We start from the raw sequence: 18,829 nt of genomic DNA, 5'->3' as shown, positions 1-18,829 counted from the left end.
AAAGGTACAGTGAGATATGGTGTGGAGTTATGAAGAAGGAATGAAAAAATCGTGGAGTTAGATGGGGACTCCTGCAAGTTGCTGGTTCCTGTGACCCCAGATGCTCTGGGGAAGCTAGATCACTGAGAAGGACCAAGGAAGGAGGAAGTGGTGTGTACTCCCCTCCCCCACTCCCATTCCTCCCCTACCTCCATTACCCGAACCATGTTCCTTTTCCCATAAACCTGATTTCGTATCATCAGACCAGGCCTTCACAGCAAGGTTCAGGAAAAGGGAAGAGCTGAGGGGAACATGTTCAATCACTTAAAATTCTCCTGGTCTTTCCTCCACATCCTTTCTGTTCCCCTTTTTCACACTTCACAAGCTCCTTCCTCCCAGAGACCTGTGTTATCAAGGCTGAGCTGACCTTGGAAAGTGTTGTGGTCTCTCATCAGCCCCGGATCTCACCATGGACCTGATGTTTCTGCTCCTGCCTTTGTTCTGGGGAGGTAAGTGGGGTCAGAGGCAGAGCTGAGGATGCCTGGAGGAGAGGGGAAGGGTTTGTGTAGGGGGTGGGAATTAACCCTAGAGGAGCTGGGAGGGAGGATGAAAAACTTGGTAGCACCTTGCCTTGAGTCCCTGCCACAGGCAGCCTGCATCCCTGGACTGCTTCAGTGTGAGATGAAAAAGACAGTTACAGGGCAGGCAGGATTCAAGAGAGCAGTCCATTTATTAATATAATTAATTTATATTCAGCACAAGGCATGGCACTAACCTCATCTGTCAAGAGACATTTCCAAAGACCAGAGTGAGAACAGAGACAACAGTCCAGTTCAGGGTTGCTGTGAGTGCTGGGAGGGAGTGGGCATGGTACCCACATGCCCCAGAGGAAGGAAGGGCACAGGAGAAATGTCAGGTGAAGGGATATGTCCTTGGGTTCAGAGACAATGGGGATAGATGGAGTCTATGGAAGCAAATATTTGGGTCTCCACTGTTTCTGTCCAGGGTTCTGGTACTGAAGCTTCCAATGTCATCCCATCTCTGAGGATAAAGTTAAGGACACCAGCCTAGATCCAGGCATGGCCTTCCTCAGAACAGGAACCACAGTGTTTCCTAGAGACAGGGGACGGAGAAGTTGGGAGGGGCAGTACTAGATAGAAGGGTGGTCTGGAGCAAAGCAGAGACTGGCCCAGCAGTCCTAAACTCTGCTTTCTCTCCAAGTCCAGAATTAAGGAGAAACTTGTCCTCCTTCCACCTCCCAGAGTCAGTCCTTGCACTCAGGCTATGGGGCAAATAGCAGTCCCTGAGCCACAGAGTAGCAAGATGTGCTCCTCCAGCCACTGGACACAAAGAAGCAGTGCTCCCTGTAGTGTTTGGGCTAGAGAACTACTCTTGAGGTCATGCCCAGGCTGATTATGGTGGTGGGGTCACAGTTTGCTTGCCTTGTTCTGTTTCCAATCTGAGTACACAACAGAACCTACACCCAGGTAAGAAGAGGTATTGAAGGCAGTATCAGAGACTGGACCCCTGAAATGTGCCTACTGGGCTGGGCTCTGTCTCCCACTCTAGAGAAGTTCTAGCAGCCCTTGGCCTTGAGAATACAAAGAGGGCACTGGGGTCCTGAAACAGAGTGAGGTGGGAGGAAAAGAACTGAGGTCTGGGGGACAATGAGCCTCCTCAAGTTAGCCCCCAGCCTCTTCTCCCCCACAATCTTCTCTGCCCAGGAAAGAGCTTTTGGCCCCTGTTACTTACAGTGCTAATTGAAGGATCCATTCCTGTTTCCTAGTATCAGTGGGCAGCCAGAAAAGTCTTCTGAGCAGGGAAATGACGTGGCAATGTCTGAGATTTAACAGGAATAATTTCTCATCTTAGGGGCAAAAAGAGACCGTGAAGGCAGAAAGAACAATTAACAGGTGCATGCAGGCAGTCAGGGGAGGATTGATGAGGGCCTGAATTCTAGGGATAGCTCCAGGAAAGGAGAGACACGATGAGATGTGACTGAGGGGAAATGGAGAAGATTTAGTCACTGACTGGGTATGGCAGGGAATCCAAGGAAAAGGTGACAACATAACCTGAAGTTGCTGCCCTCAGGAGAATGGTGGTGCCTTCAGTGGACAATTGAGCAGTTTGAGGGACATCCAGATCTTCACAGGACCAAAGGAGTCTCAGAGTCATGTAGTTCAACTGGCAGCCCCGCAATAACATGTCCTACAAGGTGCCTGGAGCGCCTTCCTCCAAGGAGTAAAGGATCATTCCAGTTTTGGTGACACTCACTCTGGACCTTTGATAAAATATGCAGGAATGACTTAGAGGGAGAAAGAACAAAATTCAAATATTAGAAACCTAGGAAAATATCTTAGCTATCTCCAACCCAATGTAACTGAGCTTCTCGAGTGTACATAAAGAAATGACAAAAAAATTGTAGTTCTTCCAGAAATATATAATGTGAGGAATATCATGATAATGGTGAAGAAATCATACAAACCAACTTCACAGACATAGTGGAAACAGAGAGTCAAGCTAAGATCAACTGAATACAGAGGACACTGACATGGAGAAATCCCATATTTCACTTAACTACAAGTGTCTTACTTGATATTAGAGTTTCAGGACACAAAAGCAGATGTTGTATGTATACACAAAGTGGGGGGAAAGTTTTATTTTTGTTTTGTTGATATGCTAAAGTTAAATAATCCCAAATGGGTAAGACGACACTCAATAGAAATTTATAGAGATATTGTAAAATGGTTAGCTCATACTCCAAAATAACATAAACTGCCTTGCTGAGGTTTCTTGTTACAAAAAACTGTCAGCTAATGCAAAAGGAGAAGTGAAGAAGAGCATTTTAATTGTTGCCTAAGTCACACAAGAGTCATTGTTCAGATCATGCAGAAGAAAAGCCTGAAATTATTCAACCCTTCTTAGTGACTGGGGGTCTTTGGGGTTATGGTGTGATCCCTGGGGCAGAGAGTGCATAGAATTACGAGTTAGGTCTCAGCCCCAGAGAAGGATCATATTAGAGAAGTCAATAGAGTGTGTCAGAGGGAACAAGGAGGGGAGATGGTTACAATGAATAGGGTTAGTCTCTAGGGCAGTCTCCTTCTCTGACGGCAGGCTTTACTTCTAAGGCCCACCAGAAGTTCCCAAACTTATTTGACCTACTGTCTCCTTTTAAAAAAAAAAAATAGTGAGCCCCCACACCCCATCGCAGGAAATCTTCATTCTTTAATCCTTTAATTATTTTTTGACATTGTATCATTTCAAAAAATTATGATTTCTTAAAATCATGCTAAATAAATTTAATAACATGACAAATTTGTAGTGTTTTTCCTGCATTGAATTTTTGATGAAACAATATTACATCATATAACTGAATAGTATCATATTGTAAACTATCATTCCATGCACACATTCCTGACAATGCCTTCTGGACTTCCTGACAAAGGGAGACTTGCTTGCTGTCAACACTTGCTTGTTAAGACCTGTTGTGGGACTTAACCACTGATGGCTTTACAATGTACATTTTGTGTGCTAATTTGGAAAGCAGTGTAATCACTACAACTTTAACCCGATTACACAACAGATGAAACATGTAGGATCAGTTTTTCAAAATGTTCTTCTCTTCTTTCCTTATGCTCTCATTGGCCCCTCATTGTTATTCAGCACCCACCAATTGCACCCGAGGATAGGACCACCTCAGCAGCATCCCATCAACCCAGGGAGTGGTATCACCCACTTTGGGAACCTCTGAGGCCCACCTTCTCCTGAGGGAGGGAATTTCAGAGTCCCAGAAGTACTTGGTTCAAATAATAAGCACTATGGGGAAGCAGAGAAGAATCAGACTGGAATAAACAAGCAGTGATGGGGCTGCCCTAGAATGATAGGAGGGAACTAGGAAGGTTGTTCAGGGCAGGGACGTTTGTGCCAGGCAGGCTGTGGCAAAGGGCAGTTTCCTAGGCAGGGGACTTCAGAGGCCTCTTCACTTCTGCACTGCTACTGATTCTCAGGGACTCGACTTAACTTCACCTTTATCCTATCACAATGAGGAAATTTGCTTTCGTACCTGAGGGTGAGACTTTGTATTTCTCCCTGTTGGAGAAGAGGTAAGACAACAAGAATTTGTATAGTGCCCACAATGCCAGGCATTGGGCTAAGCACTTTGGGAATTGTAAGGGCATTTCATCCTCACAACAACCCTGGCAGGTGGGGGCTATTCCATTTGACACTGGAGGAAACTGAGGCAAAAAGATGTGAAGTGACTTGCCCAAGATGACACAACTCTCAGTATATGAGCATGGCACTCTGCTCTCCCTGACTTCAAGCCCAAAGCTTTATCCCCTGGACCACATAGTGGCCCCTGTAAAATGATACATTATTAGATAAAGCCCAGTTTTGCAGGCTCTTCACATCTTTTTTCATCTTGCCTCATCCACTGTGTTCCCTATATCTGAGAGCTCTGTGTCATTTCAAAATCTAATGAGCAGATCATGTATGCCTTTATCCAAGTCACTGGTAAAAATGCAGCACAGGACAGAGCCCAGGTCAGATCTCTGGGCTAGTCCCCTGGGACCTCTTGCTGTGATGATACTGAACCATCAAAAATTGCTGAGTGCAGCCATTGAACTGATGCTAAAGCACTGAACTGTATTGTTGTCCATCTTCTCCATAGGATGTGATCACCCTTCCAATACTGTGCTCAAATCCAAGCCTTCTATGTCCACAGCTTCATTCTCTTCCTCTACTAAGTTACTGATTGTGTCCAGAAAAGGAAGCGAGGAGAGTCTGGGATGATCTTTGATTGGCGAAGTCAAGCTGGCTTGTCAACATCACTACTTCACTATCTAACCATGATCCAAGTACCTCTTTAATCATCCATTTTCCCATACCCTTTAGAACTGAAGCCAAGCTCATAGTTCTAGTTAGTAGACTGTTCTGTTCCCTCTTGTAAACTGAGACCATGTTTGCCCTTCTAAAATTTCCTTTCTCATGACCTTTTATAAATTATTTTTATTTCTTTTATCAATTATTTCCCAATCATGTAAACGTCTAAATGTTACTTTTATCAACTTTGGAGTTCCCAATTCTCTATTTCCCTTCTATTTCTTCCCTCTCTTTGAGAAATCAAGCACTTTTTGTGTATTTAAAAGAGAGATAGGTGAGAAGAGAAAGGGAAAGATAGAAAGAATGAAAGACAACATGGAAAGAGAAAAAAGAGAAGAGAGGAAATGAGAGAGAGAGAGAGAGAGAGAGAGAGAGAGAGAGAGAGATGTGGATATTTGAAATATCTCATCCCTGTTACATAAAATCATACTTGTTATCCAGTGAACAAATTCCACTTCTCTCTTGTCTTTTATACTGAGGTAGTCTGTAGTATGGCAGGGAAATGCTTTTGTTTCTTCCATCTTTGGTCTTTCTCCAAACACTCCATTTCATATTTTCCCCAAACTGATTCCCACATTCCCTCTCATGAGAACATGGAATCAATATACAATATTACTCTTTTCTAGACTTTCTTATTCAATTACTTGGAAATTTAAAAAAAAATGGTGAGTAAAATGTAAAGTTAAAAATTGTAATCCTAAATGTAAATCTTTCCAACTATACAAAAAAAGGGGGCAGGGGAAATGGAGTGATAGCAGAAGAAAAGCAATAAATTTTTTCCCATGGGATATATCTATATATACACATAGATAAATACATACACACATACATACATATGTACTCATTCAATACCAACGAGTAGGAAAATGGGGTTTGCTGCAAGTAATCCCCCAAAACATAATAAGTAGTAATATTTTCAAACAACATACAAAAGGAGAGTATTAAATAACCAGTTCAGCTATTCTTGTCATCACACGTGAAGTTTGGTCTCCAGGTATCATTCACCTGGTTGAATCCAATAAAATGTGATCATGTGAAGAGATAAAACTAAGACAACGACATCATGGTTGCAAACCTAGCACAAAATTAAAGATGGACAAATAGATAGATATACATACACGTACCCACATACATATTTTTGTTCCAAAAAGTGCAGCCTTTGAGTAGTTACAGGGAGTGTAAGAGGAATTTGCAGCATGTCTAGATAATCTGAAATGTCATCTCCCACATGGTTGCTTCCATCTTAGGGTTTCTGAGCTGGACTCAAATTTCCATATTAATGAGCATATTTGTTGTGGAGGGATGGGGGTCCAGCCTCACACCAATTAATCACTGGAGGCCCAGATCCCAGGAGGGAATCAATCAATCAATCAGTCAATGCCACCTCAAAGCAGGTATTAAGGGATTTTCCTCTCAACTCCCCACAATGTATGCACAAGCCTTTAGTCAAATTGAAGGCATTCTAGGACATTCAGTCATTGAATGAAGGCAGATGTTGCCCACAAGGGAATCATCATGGCACTGAGTGAAAGAATCAGAGGCAGGACTGAGCTGGTGTACCAAGCGGGCAGCCCAGGACTGGAAGACTCCAAGCTGGGGAGGACTGGGAGGAGGCTGACCTTGGACCTTGTAGCACAAGTCACTAGAGGGAGAGCCCAGGGGGAGTGTCCCAGTTCTCCCCACCCAAGCTCAACTGTGAGTCTGATCAGTGGGAGCTGCAAGAGGGAGCCCAGTAGAGCTTTTCACCAGGCTGTGCAGGAGCTTGTCCTCCCTCTGTCCTGAGTTGACACTAAGCTCCTTGAGGGCAGGGCCCTCTCCCTTGTCTCTGTATTAGCAGTGCCCTCATTGAGCTGGCACAGAGAAGGCTGCTCAGGAGTCACTGCAGGGTCTGTAGCTGAAACCTTGGAGAACAGGCCCTGAACGTATAAGCTGACGATTGTTTCTAATGAGATTGAATCCCAATGAGATAAAAGACAAGACCCAAAGGTCCTAGAGGTACTAGAACATCCATAACAAAAGACATGGTGACCAACATGAATAAGTAAAAGGCCAGGGGGGACCCAAAGGTGTAGGGAAGCTGAATGAATTATGTGGGATGAAAACACTGGAAAATGGCACTCCTGACATGACTTGTACTTGACTTTGTTTTTGAGTGAGGGAGGGCTGTGCAGGTCACCAGCCTCACTTCTCCTCCAGAGCCATCTGAATCCACTGACCAGATATTCATTAGGACGACTGGAGATGACTCAGGAGGAGGCAATCGGTCACATAGCTAGTGAGTGTCAAGTGCCTGAGGTGAGATTTGAACTCAGGTTCTCCTGACTAATGAATTGGTGCTTTATCCATTGAACCATCTAGCTGCCCCACTGTGGTTACAGGAATACAGAGAAGCACATGAAGGTCAGTGAACTGAAGCGTCATGGGAAAGGTAACTACAGAAAGACACTGAGGGCCAAGACCACAGGAATCCACATAGAAAGAACTGGAAGCCAGACAAGAGTCACCAAGCATTTATTAAGTGCTTACTGTGTGCCAGGCATTGGATAAGCACTGAGGATAACAAGATAGACAAAACCAGGCCAAATTCACCAGGAAGTCAATAGCCAGGTACTTAGAAGAGACAGGGAGAGCAGAAAAAACAAATGGAAAGGGGAAGTGGGAAGTTGCATTATAGCTGAGGTTTCATTCAAACCAGGGAAAAGGAAATGAGGAGTGTAAGGCTTCCAGGCACAGGACACAGCGAGTGCAAAGGCATGGAGATGAGAGATGGAATGCCATGCCTAAGAAATAGGCAGTTGGCTGCTAGACCTTGGTGGGAGAGACTTTAGAGGAGAGTGAAGTTGTAATCATCATCACCAGCCTTTGTGCCATGGTTCAAGATCTTCACAACACTTGGTGAATATCACATTTGATCCTCACAACAAAGCTGAGAGAGAGATGTTGTAACTGTCCCCATTTTACACATGGGAAAACTGAGGCTGAGAGAGAGGAAAGACTGACAGGACATGCCTGAGGCAGGATTTCAGCTCAGGTGTTCCTGGTCCCAGGTGCCCTTTCACAGGACAGGGGCAGCAGTGTTTAATGGTCAGCACCAGCTCTGGGAGAGCCACTGGTCACTGCCCCCCATCAGTCACATAGACAAGCTGGTCCATACAAGACCCACAGCCCCAGCCTGGGCAGCAGATCTGTCCTCCCCCAGCACCTGGTCCTGACTGTTCCTGCACCTGCCCCAGGACAGGAGGTCCCTCCCCACTGAGCTCAGCTAAGGAGGCCAGAAACCCACTGTGGAGAGAGGATAGGAGTTCCTCTTCTGAGGATAATCTTCCCATTCTTTTCACACCAGGGTTTCCTGTTTCCTCTTCCTCTTTTCTCTGGGCCTGACAGAGAAGTCTAGAGGGAGCCATTTGTGTTCAGGGAGTGATGCAGAGTCACAGCAGAGCCTGCCTCTGTCCTGTCTCATCCATGCTGCTGCTGCTGCTGCTCCTGCCCCTGCTCTGGGAGGGTGAGTGGGGTTGGGGCAGAGGGAGACTAGTTTGAGGGGTGAGAAGAGGTGGAGATGCTGACCAGGCCTCTGTCTGCCCTCAGGGTCCCTGTCTCAAAGACTGAATATACAACACTCCGTGACTGTGCAGGAGGGGATGTGTGCCCACATCCTCTGCACCACTGAAGATAACAGCACGTCACCCCATGGCCACAGCACAGTTTATGGCTACTGGTACAAAAACAACCTTTTTTATGACAGTCTCATGGCCACCAATCACCCATATGACAGAGTGGAGAAGGATGCCCAGGGAAGATTTCATCTCCTTGGGGACCCCAGGATGACTAATTGCTCTCTGAGCATCACAGATGCCCAGTCTTCAGACAAGGGGATGTACTTCTTCTATTTGAAAACAGGACATGGTACATACATTTACCTACAGCCTCAACATTATGTGAATGTGACAGGTAGGATGCTCCTCTCCTGGGAGGCTCTCAGTGGATGAGGCAGAGAGGTCTAGGGAATGGGCTGACTTTGGAGACCATGATCCTGCTTGTGGGAAGGGTAAGAGAATGTGGAGAACACATGGGGAAGCCACTCAGGAAGCAGAGCAGACCCAAGAAAGGGTGTGAAGAACTTGACTAAAGCTCCAGAGCTGCAGAAGGGAGGGAACAAGGTGAGTTCTACATTGTAAGGAACCAGGACCCCAGAAAAGGCTTAGAGGGTCCATGGTTGTGCTGGAAAGAACTCTGGAGCTGCCGCCAAAGGAAGGAGATTCAAATCCCAGGTCTGTGCCTGGACTCGCTTTGCGGCATTTTGCCCTATTATTTCCCTTCCCTCTCTGGGATTCAGTTTCCCCTTATGTACAATAAAGGTATTATTCTCTACTGCCTTTAATATACTTTCCTCATGACCTATAATCTATGAGTGACTCAGGGGCTGAGGATGAAGAGGATGCCCCTAGGAGGCTGTTAAGGAGAAGGGGCCTGAATGAGATCCTGGAACACAGTGGGAACCTGAGGGGTGGAGTAGGTACCAGCATCTGGAAGGACACTAAAGGCCTAATTCCTCTCTCCAGACCATGTCTTACTGTCTCTCTCCAGGCTCTCTAAAGGTGATCCAGAAACCAGACATCTGTATTCCAGAGGTGTTAGAGTCGGGAAACCCAGTGACTCTGAACTGTACATTGTCTTGGGCCTGTGGGGATAAAAGACCCTTCAAATTCTCCTGGATTGGGGCTCCCCTCTCTTCCAAGTCACAAAGCTCTGGGCCATCCCACTCCTCACAGTTCTCCCTCATCCCTGGGCACGAGCCTCATGACACCAACCTCACCTGTCAGGTGACACTTCCTGGAGGGCGTTTGAGCACAAAGAGAACTGTCCAACTCAACGTGTCCTGTGAGTGCTGGGGCAGGAGGCCTGCATTCCCCAAGTGAGGGGCTAAAGGAAGAGCACATTGGGGGACCAGACTCCATGACCAGCCCTGGAAAATCATATACCTTTTTTCCTGAGCCAGGGCAGAGAAAGCTGCCTCCTAATGCAAACAAAGGCCGGGATTTCCAATTTTTATTCATTCATTCATTCATTTATTCGTGGAGGGGGGAAGGCAAGGCAATTGGGGTTAACTGATTTGCCCAAGGTCACACAGCTGGTAAGTGTGTCAAATGTTTGAGGTCAGATTTGAACTCAAGCCCTCCTGACTCCAGGTTCAATGCTCTACTCACTGCACCTCCTAGCTGGGCCAGGGATTTCCTATTTTCTCTCTCTCTCTCAGCCTCTGTGGTTTCATGTGCCAATGTTAGTCTGTGACTCAAGAATTCAGTCTCTCCCCTGCCTGATGTTGAGCTGGGCAGAGAGCCCCACCCCCAGCCATCCTGGTCCTTCTGTTGCAAATGTTGTACAGAGTGTGACCATCACCATGGCCCAGGACAGCAGGACAGCAGGCATGAGCAGAGCCTCAGAGGGCAGGAAGGGAGCCTGAGGGTTTCAGCTTCTACCCTAAGGTTGGGTGTGGATATCAAGGAGTGGAAGGACACAGGAGAAACAGGTTCTCTCACTCTGCAGGCCCAGGTTCTCTTTGGCCTGTGCTGCCTCTCCTTCTCCTAGAACTTCATCAGCTCCCATTTACTCATGACTTAAAGGATTAGAAACCATTGTCTTCCCAACATTTCTAGGAGAAAAGGAGTGGAAGAGTTCTTGTGCTCAATTTCCACATGAGAAAACTGAGGCTCAAAGATGTGAGGAGGGCCTGACCTAGTACACACAGGTCCCGGCACCAGAGAGATCTGAACTCTAAATGTAGAGATTGAATTGAGTGACCTCTCTACTGCATCAGGCTTAGACTGACAGGAACAAGGTCCACCTTGAGGTCCAGTTCCCAGGGCAGTACTCTGTCTTTCTGGACCCATCATGGTCTCCCGGTTGTGGAAGTTGACCCAGATCTCTGCCTTCCAGGCCAAAGCAGGAGATGTTGTTTCCTGGGGCATTGATGTTGATTTCAGGGCTGATCTGGGGGTTTGAGGGGCTTGTGTAGGAGGAGAATATGGGGGATAGGTCAAGCAGCTGCTGTCAGTGGGAGACAGGAGTGTGGTCACCAAGGCTGAGCTCACTGAGAGAGTGAGAGAGACAGAGAGAGAGAGACAGAGAAAGAGGAGAGAGGAGGAGAGAGAGGAGAGGAAAACAGAGACAGAGAAAGAGAGACAGAAAGGAAGTAAGAAAAGAAAGACAGGATACAAGGAAGAGATGAAGGAAGTGGAAGGTAAAGAAAGTAATATAGAAAGGAAGAAGAGAAGAGGGATGCAAGAAGCAAAACAGAAATATGATAGGAAGGAAAAAAGGAAAAAGTCAGAGAGAAAAAAGGAAGAAAACAGATAGAAAGGAAAAGGGAAGAGGGGGACAAAGGAAGAAAAGAGAAGAAAGGGCAAGAAGAAAGAGACAAGGCACAAAGGGAAGATAGAAGGGAGATAAAGAACGAATGAAAGAAGGAAGAAAAAAGGAGATGAAAGGAAAGTAGAAAAGAATGAAGAAGAAAAGAAGAAAACGAAGAAGAAAAAGAAGTTATTATGGAAAAGAAACAAAATGATAAAAGAAAAAAAGGAAGAAAGACAGAAAGGAAGGAAGAAAGGAAGGAAGGAAGGAAGGAAGGAAGGAAGGAAGGAAGGAAGGAAGGAAGGAAGGAAGGAAGGAAGGAAGGGAGGGAGGGAGGAAGGAAGGGAGGAAGAAAGGAAGGAAGGAAGGAAAGAAGGGAGGAAGGGAAAGAAGATAAACAAAACACAATCTGAAGTAAAGGCAGGGAACATGACGCAGGTTGAGTGAGGGCTGCTACCAAGAGAGGCAGGAAGCCAGGTTGGACTGGATCTGGGGTTTCCCATCCTAGCTGGGGTTCTGTCCTCTTCCATGTCCCACTACCTCATGGGATCTTGGGGGAGTCACACCTGCTTTCTACTTCCCAGTTTCTTGCTGAGCACAGTGAAGTTGGGGAGTAGCGAGTCTCTGAGGTCCTTCCAGGTTCTTACTCCTGAGACCTCCTGATCTTTTTCGGTTTTTGTCTCAGGAAACAGCTCAGCTCTTGTGGTGCAGGAGGGAGAGTCCCTTCACCTGCCCTGTGCTGCCAACAGCAATCCCCCAGCTACACTGAGCTGGATCCTGGGGGACCAAACCCTGATCTCTTCCCAGCCCTCAGAGGATGGAGTCCTGCCCTTGGATCTGCCCCACTTGGGCCCAGCAGATGGGGGCAATTACATCTGCCTGGCTCAGCATCCTCTGGGCTCCAAGCAGGCCTCCCTGAGGGTCTCTGTGCAGTGTGAGTATAAGGGGGCTGGGCGTCATGGGGTGCTTGGGAACTTCTGGGGAAACGAGAGTGTCACACACTAAGAGAAGGGGTATCTTCTGTTTTTTCACAGATTCTCCAAGGATTATTAGCTCTTCTTGCTTCTGGCTCAAGGAGGGCTTATTCTGTACATGTGCTGAACACCCAGAGCCAGACCCCTCCTTGCTTTGCTGGGTAGAGGGGAAGCCTGTGGAAGGCAGTAACAGCAGTGACACCTTCCAGATAACATCAACCAAGTCTGGGTCCTGGACCAACAGCAGCCTGAGAGTGAAGGTGGACAGGGTCCCCAACAACACTATCAGCTGTGAAGGGAAGAAGCCCCAGGGGACCCACACCCTGCTCTTCCAGCTGGTGCTAGGTGAGGGATGGGGGAGGAGGCAGCTGGGGCACAGGGCCCTGAGGACAGGGAGCCCAATAAGACCACAAACCAGTTCGGTCCAAGCAGCACCAACACCATACTTGTGCTAGTGATTCAGGGGGAGACTGATGGAGGGAAATAGTAGCAGACACACTTTCTGAGAGTTTTCCACCAAGCCTGGGGGGTCTCCAGCAGCCTGAGGGTGAAGGTGGGGCCCAGTCACTAACTCCGTCCCTGCGGTGAGGTGAGGACCCAGCACAGGGAGGGCAGTCTCAGTGTCTGGCTGCTGCCAGGTAAGAAGGCTGTGGTACATGGAAGATGGGAGATCTGTGAGGGGTCCAATTGAGGAAGCAAGTCGGGGCCAGAGAAGAGAACTGAGCCTGAGGTATGTCAGGGATTGCCCATTTAGACCAGGGAGACATTCTGGGAAGAGGGTGGTACAGGAGTCAGGAGTCTGAGACAGAAGGCTGGGGTTTGAAACACACCAGACTTCATATCTCTTTCCTTTACCCAATGAGACAGGAGAGTGTGAATTCCCACAAGGTTTGCTGGAATCCCAGAATGCTTTCTGTTCAGTGTTCCCCTAATCCACTGACCTTGTCTAGGGGAATTTGGGATCCAACTGTGAGGTGGGAAACATGTTCCAACATGTGAATTAACACCAGACTCAGAGGAAGTTGGTCACTAAAGAATGGACAGATATTGGTGAACCTCTCTGCATACATATCAAAGGCCATGGGCTAGGTAGGACAAGAGATAGGCCCATGTCAAGACATTTTTTTAAAGAGAAAGGAACAGACCATAGAAAGCACAAGGTAGTGAAATTCACCTCAATTTTTGGAAAGTCTGAGGACAGAATTTTAAAGGGGTGGTTGGTGAACAGTGAGAAAGAAAAACTGTGGTTTCAGACTTCATGTATTTCAACAACACCAGACCGTGACAAGCAAACCTATGTGGGTTGACTCTTCCTCTAACCTGGTCAGAGGGAGAAAAGCCAGAACTAAAATTTAGCTCATTTTCAGCCAAGTGTGAGATAGAGAATTCATGTCATTCTTGTGGAGAAGAAGGAGAACTGTGGACTGATGCCATCACAATTGGTGGCAGGAAAGGAAGCCAGCTCCTTGGTCTGGAGCTAATGGAGGCTGTACCCTTCCACATGGGATACCCTTATCACGGATTCACTTCTCTCCTACTTTAAAATCAGGGCTTGAATTTCATCCTGCTGGCCTAGGCCATCTCTCTCCCTTTCTAAGATGGTGGAAAGACCCCATGATGGCGTTATGAGGGCCTTGTGTGCCTTGTACCACTTCCTTCATCACCTGGACATCCAACATCAAATTTTCACAGTTTTAGACCCAAATCTCTGGAGGCAGACACATGCTGGCTTTCCATCTCTCTCTTAACCCATCTTCTGTAAAGTCATGTCAGCCAGTGTTTATTAAACGCACATCAGGTGCCAGGAATATGGGTGTCTGTGTAGTGGTACATGTGGTGATCAGGAGGACCAGCACCTCTGGGGAGAGGGCTGCTGAGCCCTTGGCAGGGCTGCTCCTCCCTCTTTGAGGTCCACACTTTACCCAGTCTCACCTGGGGCTCCAAGAAGCTGTAGCATGGATGGGGCCACACTCTGATCAAAGTGTCTCAGCAGACTGGCATTGAGGTAGAGGATGGATGAGAGGAGAACACTTGGTTGGGCAGCAGAATGGAGGAAATAGACTGACATATGGGGCAAAATGAGAGCCCTCTAACCACACCTGGATCTCTTCCTCATAGCCTCCTCTGCCCAGGAAAATAGCTCTTGGCCTCTGGTGCTCACACTGCTCAAGGGAACCCTCATGGGGGCTGGCTTTCTCCTCACCTGTGGCCTCACCGGGCTCTATTACACCAGGTGAGTGTGTCTGCCTTCTGTCCCACAAACAAATGGCATCCCGTTCCCCTCACTCCCTGCCTCAACCCCCTCCTCATTGCTCTTCCCAGAAATGGTCCCTAGGGTCAATCCTCACTCCCACACACCCTGAATATACAGCCCTGACTCTTCCACCTGTGACCAACACTAGGCCTGTTCCTCCCACAGGAAGCCCATAGGGAGGGAGCAGCTACCAGCTCCAGAAACAGCCCAGTCATCTCTTTGAAGGCTCCTGGCTTTGAATCTGACCCAGACCTGCCTCCTGCCCCTTCCACCCAATAGCCTCAGTTCTGCCCTCAGGGACCTTGCAAGTCAGGTCTGACCCTGTAGCTATAGGACAAACCTCCAGGACTGGAGAACAGTTCTCAGGTCCCACTGGGTCTCCTCTTCTCCTTCTATGCAACCCCAGATTTCTCCTCCAATTGGCCTATGGCATGACCTGATTGATGGAGGAAGTATCTATCCCAGGCCTTCCTTCCCAGGATACTCTAGGGTCCCAGCAGCCCTAGTTCCGGGTCAGGAGGAGCACCCCCAGCTGTGCACTGAGGACCCAGGGCCACACTAGATGAAGGATGCTTCTGTGGAGGTATTTTCTCCCAGGGTAAGTTTAGATGTGTGCTTGGTCCTCAGTTTCCTCATCTGTAATGAGAATGCTGGCACAATATTCTCTGTTCCTGCCAGCAGGATACCTGGTGCCTAATTCATGAGGGTCACCAGGTTTCTGAGCACTGCATCCCCCACCCCTCACTGCCGCCTTCGAGAAATGTGTGTCTCCCACTGGGGTGCAGGGAGTGGAACGTCCTGCTCCTTCCAAGACTCTGCTGCTGTTCTCCATCTTTGCCATGAGAAGTTGGCAGCTCCCTTCTTTTACTCATGGGCTCATTTTCCCTGTGAAACCTCACAGCTTCCCGAGGGGTCACTTCCCAAACATGTCACGTGGGGAGGTCCCAGCCTCATACAAAGGCTCCCCACATTGGTGGGAAGGGTCCCAAGAATCCAACAGGCTCCAATCAGGCTTCTCAGCACATCCACAACAGTCTCAGTCAAAGGAGGTCCCTACAGCAGGGGGATCCTGTTCCCTGGTTTAACCAGGCAGGGCAGCAGGCTGCAGTGAATCGGGAGGGTACTTTCTGTCTTCAGTGAAGGCAGGCTGTGTGAGGAGTGTGTCACTCTACCCTCCAGAGGTGGGAGGAGACTGAGGGGACCTCTTCAGGTTTGCAAGCCAAAACCCCAAGTCATGAACCCACCAAGCCCAAAGTCAGGCCTGGGGAGTCTGCTCTCCAGTCACTGTTTGGTGCCTTGATGAAGTTTTCACCTGGAAGCTCAGAATTACCTCATTTCTAGGTCACTGCAGATGGAAGCAAAAGATGTCTTCTGCAAGCACCAGTAGGGCACCAAATCATTCTTGATATAGGGCAGCCTTCATTTCAGTCCACAAGTAATGTAAGAATGCAGAGCAAGGTAAATACTCCATAAAACTATTGATTTTAATCATATTTGCATTTCCTTTGACTCCCACCTTCCATACAGTGACCAGTCAATGCAAAATTGGAAAGGTTTAGGGATGTTTAAAAGTCAACCACTGACACTGTAATGTGAAAATTGACTATCACTAACCAATAACTGGTGTGGGCAGAGATTCAGAGCTCTCCTCTCTAAAGTCCAGATTTTCAGTTCAGTTCTTAAGGACATCACTCATGATGAGATTGAATTCCCTTTTCCATTCAAGGATCCAACCTGGAGAAAACTGCTATTCTACTGGGATTTTGGTGGGATATATATCCTTTGATATGGTGGCCTAACACCTGCTCTGGTAGAGAAATACTTTCCCTATGTAAGGGATACCCAGCTCTTCATTTTAATATAGCCCATCTCCAATCAGATTAAAAATTAGCTTTTATTGCTGTTTGATAGAGCACTTATTCTTTTCAAGGGAATGTAAAGTGTGACCTCTGCCCCCCATGATGGCATTTGGTCCAAGAGGGAGGTCAAATGACCATCTTTTTACTAATAATCTGCTGGCTTATTAATAAAATGATAATCACTCAGAAATTATATCTTTCTAATGTTTTTAAATGTCACACTAATCAGTCCCACTCTTTAACCTATGGTTGAACAAAGGCCTCTTGCCTTAGTGTCTTGGCTTAGAAACTAAATGACGTGGGACTGGCCTAGAATGGAAATGAACAAGGAATTGTTAAGAGGCAACATCCTTCCCATCAGACCACAGGACACTGAACAAATCATGTTAACAGTGGGGTACCAAGTCCTGACTTATTCCTCTCCATCAACATTCTCTGGCTTTCCCTCAAGTTTCAGAGCTGGAAAGACCCAGAGGACATGGAACATCAGATCTTGAAGACCTGTCCCAGCCATCTGAGCACAGGACCTTAAAACTGGAAGGAACCTTAAAATCCTGCTCCAATTTTCCCTTGTAGGATGAGCCCCCAGCTCTCAGGGGGAAGGATTCATCCACAGCTGCCCAGTGAGGTAGTGGCAGAGTGATGACAGTTCAATCCACATCATTGCCAAACAACTAGAATTTACTTATGGCCAATTCCCTTCCAGGCACAGTTCTGGGTTCTGGGCACACAGAGATATAATGAGACAGTCCCTCAGGCTTCTGGGAAGTTTTGTTCTTCCCAGGCACAAATCAAATGTTTCTAGAATATCAAATCAAAGACATGTTCAAAGTCATTTTGGAGAGGAGGGCACTGGTCTGACCTCAAGAGTAGTGAGTTCCCAAGAGACTGAGGTTCCACAAAGCTCAATGGATGAGCACAGAAGAATGAACAGGAACAAAGGAAGGATGGGGCTGTCGCGGATGCTGTGAGGGAAGTGGGGTGGTTGTGTAGGAAAGAGAAATTTGACCTAGGCAAGCTAGGACTAAGGAAGGATTCAGTCAGTCCAAACATCAGTTCACATTCCTTTTGTAATGCTAGGGGCTGCTAGGTGGCATACTGAACAGAGTTCTGGGTCTGGAGTCCTGAATGTCTAAATTCAAATTAAGTCTCACACAAACTTTGTAACCCAGGGCAAGTCACATAAACTCTGTTGGCCTCAGTTTCATCCTCTGGGAGATGGGGAAAATAACAACACCCTCAGGGTTGCTGTGAGGATCACATGAGATGGGAAAGCCTGTGGTACCCTGTCTAGCACATTGTGGAGCCAGCTTGCCAAGGGCTTTGTATGCCCAGTGAAGGATCCAGTCCTATTTCCTAGGAGCAGTGGGGAGCTAGTAAAGCTTTCTGAGCAGGGAAATGACATGACCCTATCTGTGCTTTAGCAACAATGATTTGCAATCTGCAGGGAGGGAGGAGGCCAGGAAGGGAGAGAGAACAATGAGCAGGTGCATGGAGTGATTCAGGGGAGGGTGGAGGAGGCCCTGAATGCTGGGGTGGCTCCAGGAGGTGAGACCAAAAGGCCCCATTTTCTGTGGCTGAAGTGAAATGGACGTCAGTATCCATGTGTACAGAGAAACACATGAAGAAATTTGATATTGACTATGTCTGCAGAAAGAATATGGAATTATATATAACTATACCAATGGCTAACTCGACAAGAATGTACATATATATCTAAATATATATGCATATTTTTGTATGTATACACATATATAAACTCACACATATACAGGGACATGGGTGTACACATCTTTATGTATTTATACACAGATGCTTTGTTTCTTCTCCATTAGAATCTAATCTCATTATGAGCAGCAGTTGATTCATTCTTTGACCTGTTTTCACACCTAGAACGCAGACAAGGATGTGGTAGGCCTCAGATAAATACTTACTGATTGATTGGGCCCTCACTACTTCCCTGAGCTCCCTACCCACCTTTGCTTAGCTCTCACAGTCAGGAAGTCTTCCCTCACATCAAGCCCAAATTGACCTCAGGGCTCCCTCCATCATTTCCTGCTGCTTTTGCCCTCTGGGGCTAAACTGAATAAGTCAAATCCCATTTTCACTGACTGCCCATAAAATACTTGAAGGACATTGTCCTCTCTCCCTTACTCTTCCTGTAGTCTGAGTTAAATTACTTAATGCTTTTTCACTAATTCTCCTATGAAAGACTGGAGAGAGAGTGAGACTGATGACTTTGCACAGCTCTGACCCCTCAAATCTAATTCACGTCCAAGTCAGGATATTATCCCCCTCCTGATGTCCTTGGTCCTCATGAAGAATTCAGGAAGAACAGGTAACTGTGAGAAGGAGAAGCTGCCAACCTGGGGAGGCCAGGTTCAGTTGGGCATTACTGCACTTTCCTCCTCCTCCTGGTCCTCTCCCTCTGTCCACATGGGGAGTCTTACCCCCACATATGGGTGCTGTGTCCGAAGGAGCATCACTTCTGACTGTTTATATTTCACAAGGTATCATGGGGTTTGGCAACTAAG

General features: G+C 47.1%; 1 protein-coding gene across 1 annotated transcript; it reads left to right on the top strand.

Moving 5' to 3' along the window:
- The first annotated feature begins 3,302 nt into the window (after nucleotides 1-3,302).
- On the top strand, nucleotides 3,303-16,667 carry LOC140507416 (sialic acid-binding Ig-like lectin 14). Its single transcript, XM_072615513.1, has 8 exons — nucleotides 3,303-8,362; nucleotides 8,446-8,838; nucleotides 9,044-9,128; nucleotides 9,401-9,774; nucleotides 11,876-12,142; nucleotides 12,243-12,527; nucleotides 14,301-14,415; nucleotides 14,602-16,667. The coding sequence occupies exons 1-8, from the start codon at nucleotides 8,281-8,283 to the stop codon at nucleotides 14,657-14,659; spliced, it is 1,659 nt and encodes a 552-aa protein (XP_072471614.1). The 5' UTR covers nucleotides 3,303-8,280; the 3' UTR covers nucleotides 14,660-16,667.
- The last annotated feature ends 2,162 nt before the right edge of the window (nucleotides 16,668-18,829 follow it).

The sequence above is a fragment of the Notamacropus eugenii genome, chromosome 5 (genome assembly GCF_028372415.1).
Source record: "Notamacropus eugenii isolate mMacEug1 chromosome 5, mMacEug1.pri_v2, whole genome shotgun sequence".
Classification (NCBI taxonomy): Eukaryota; Metazoa; Chordata; class Mammalia; order Diprotodontia; family Macropodidae; genus Notamacropus; species Notamacropus eugenii.
This window is presented reverse-complemented; position numbering and strand designations above follow the sequence as displayed.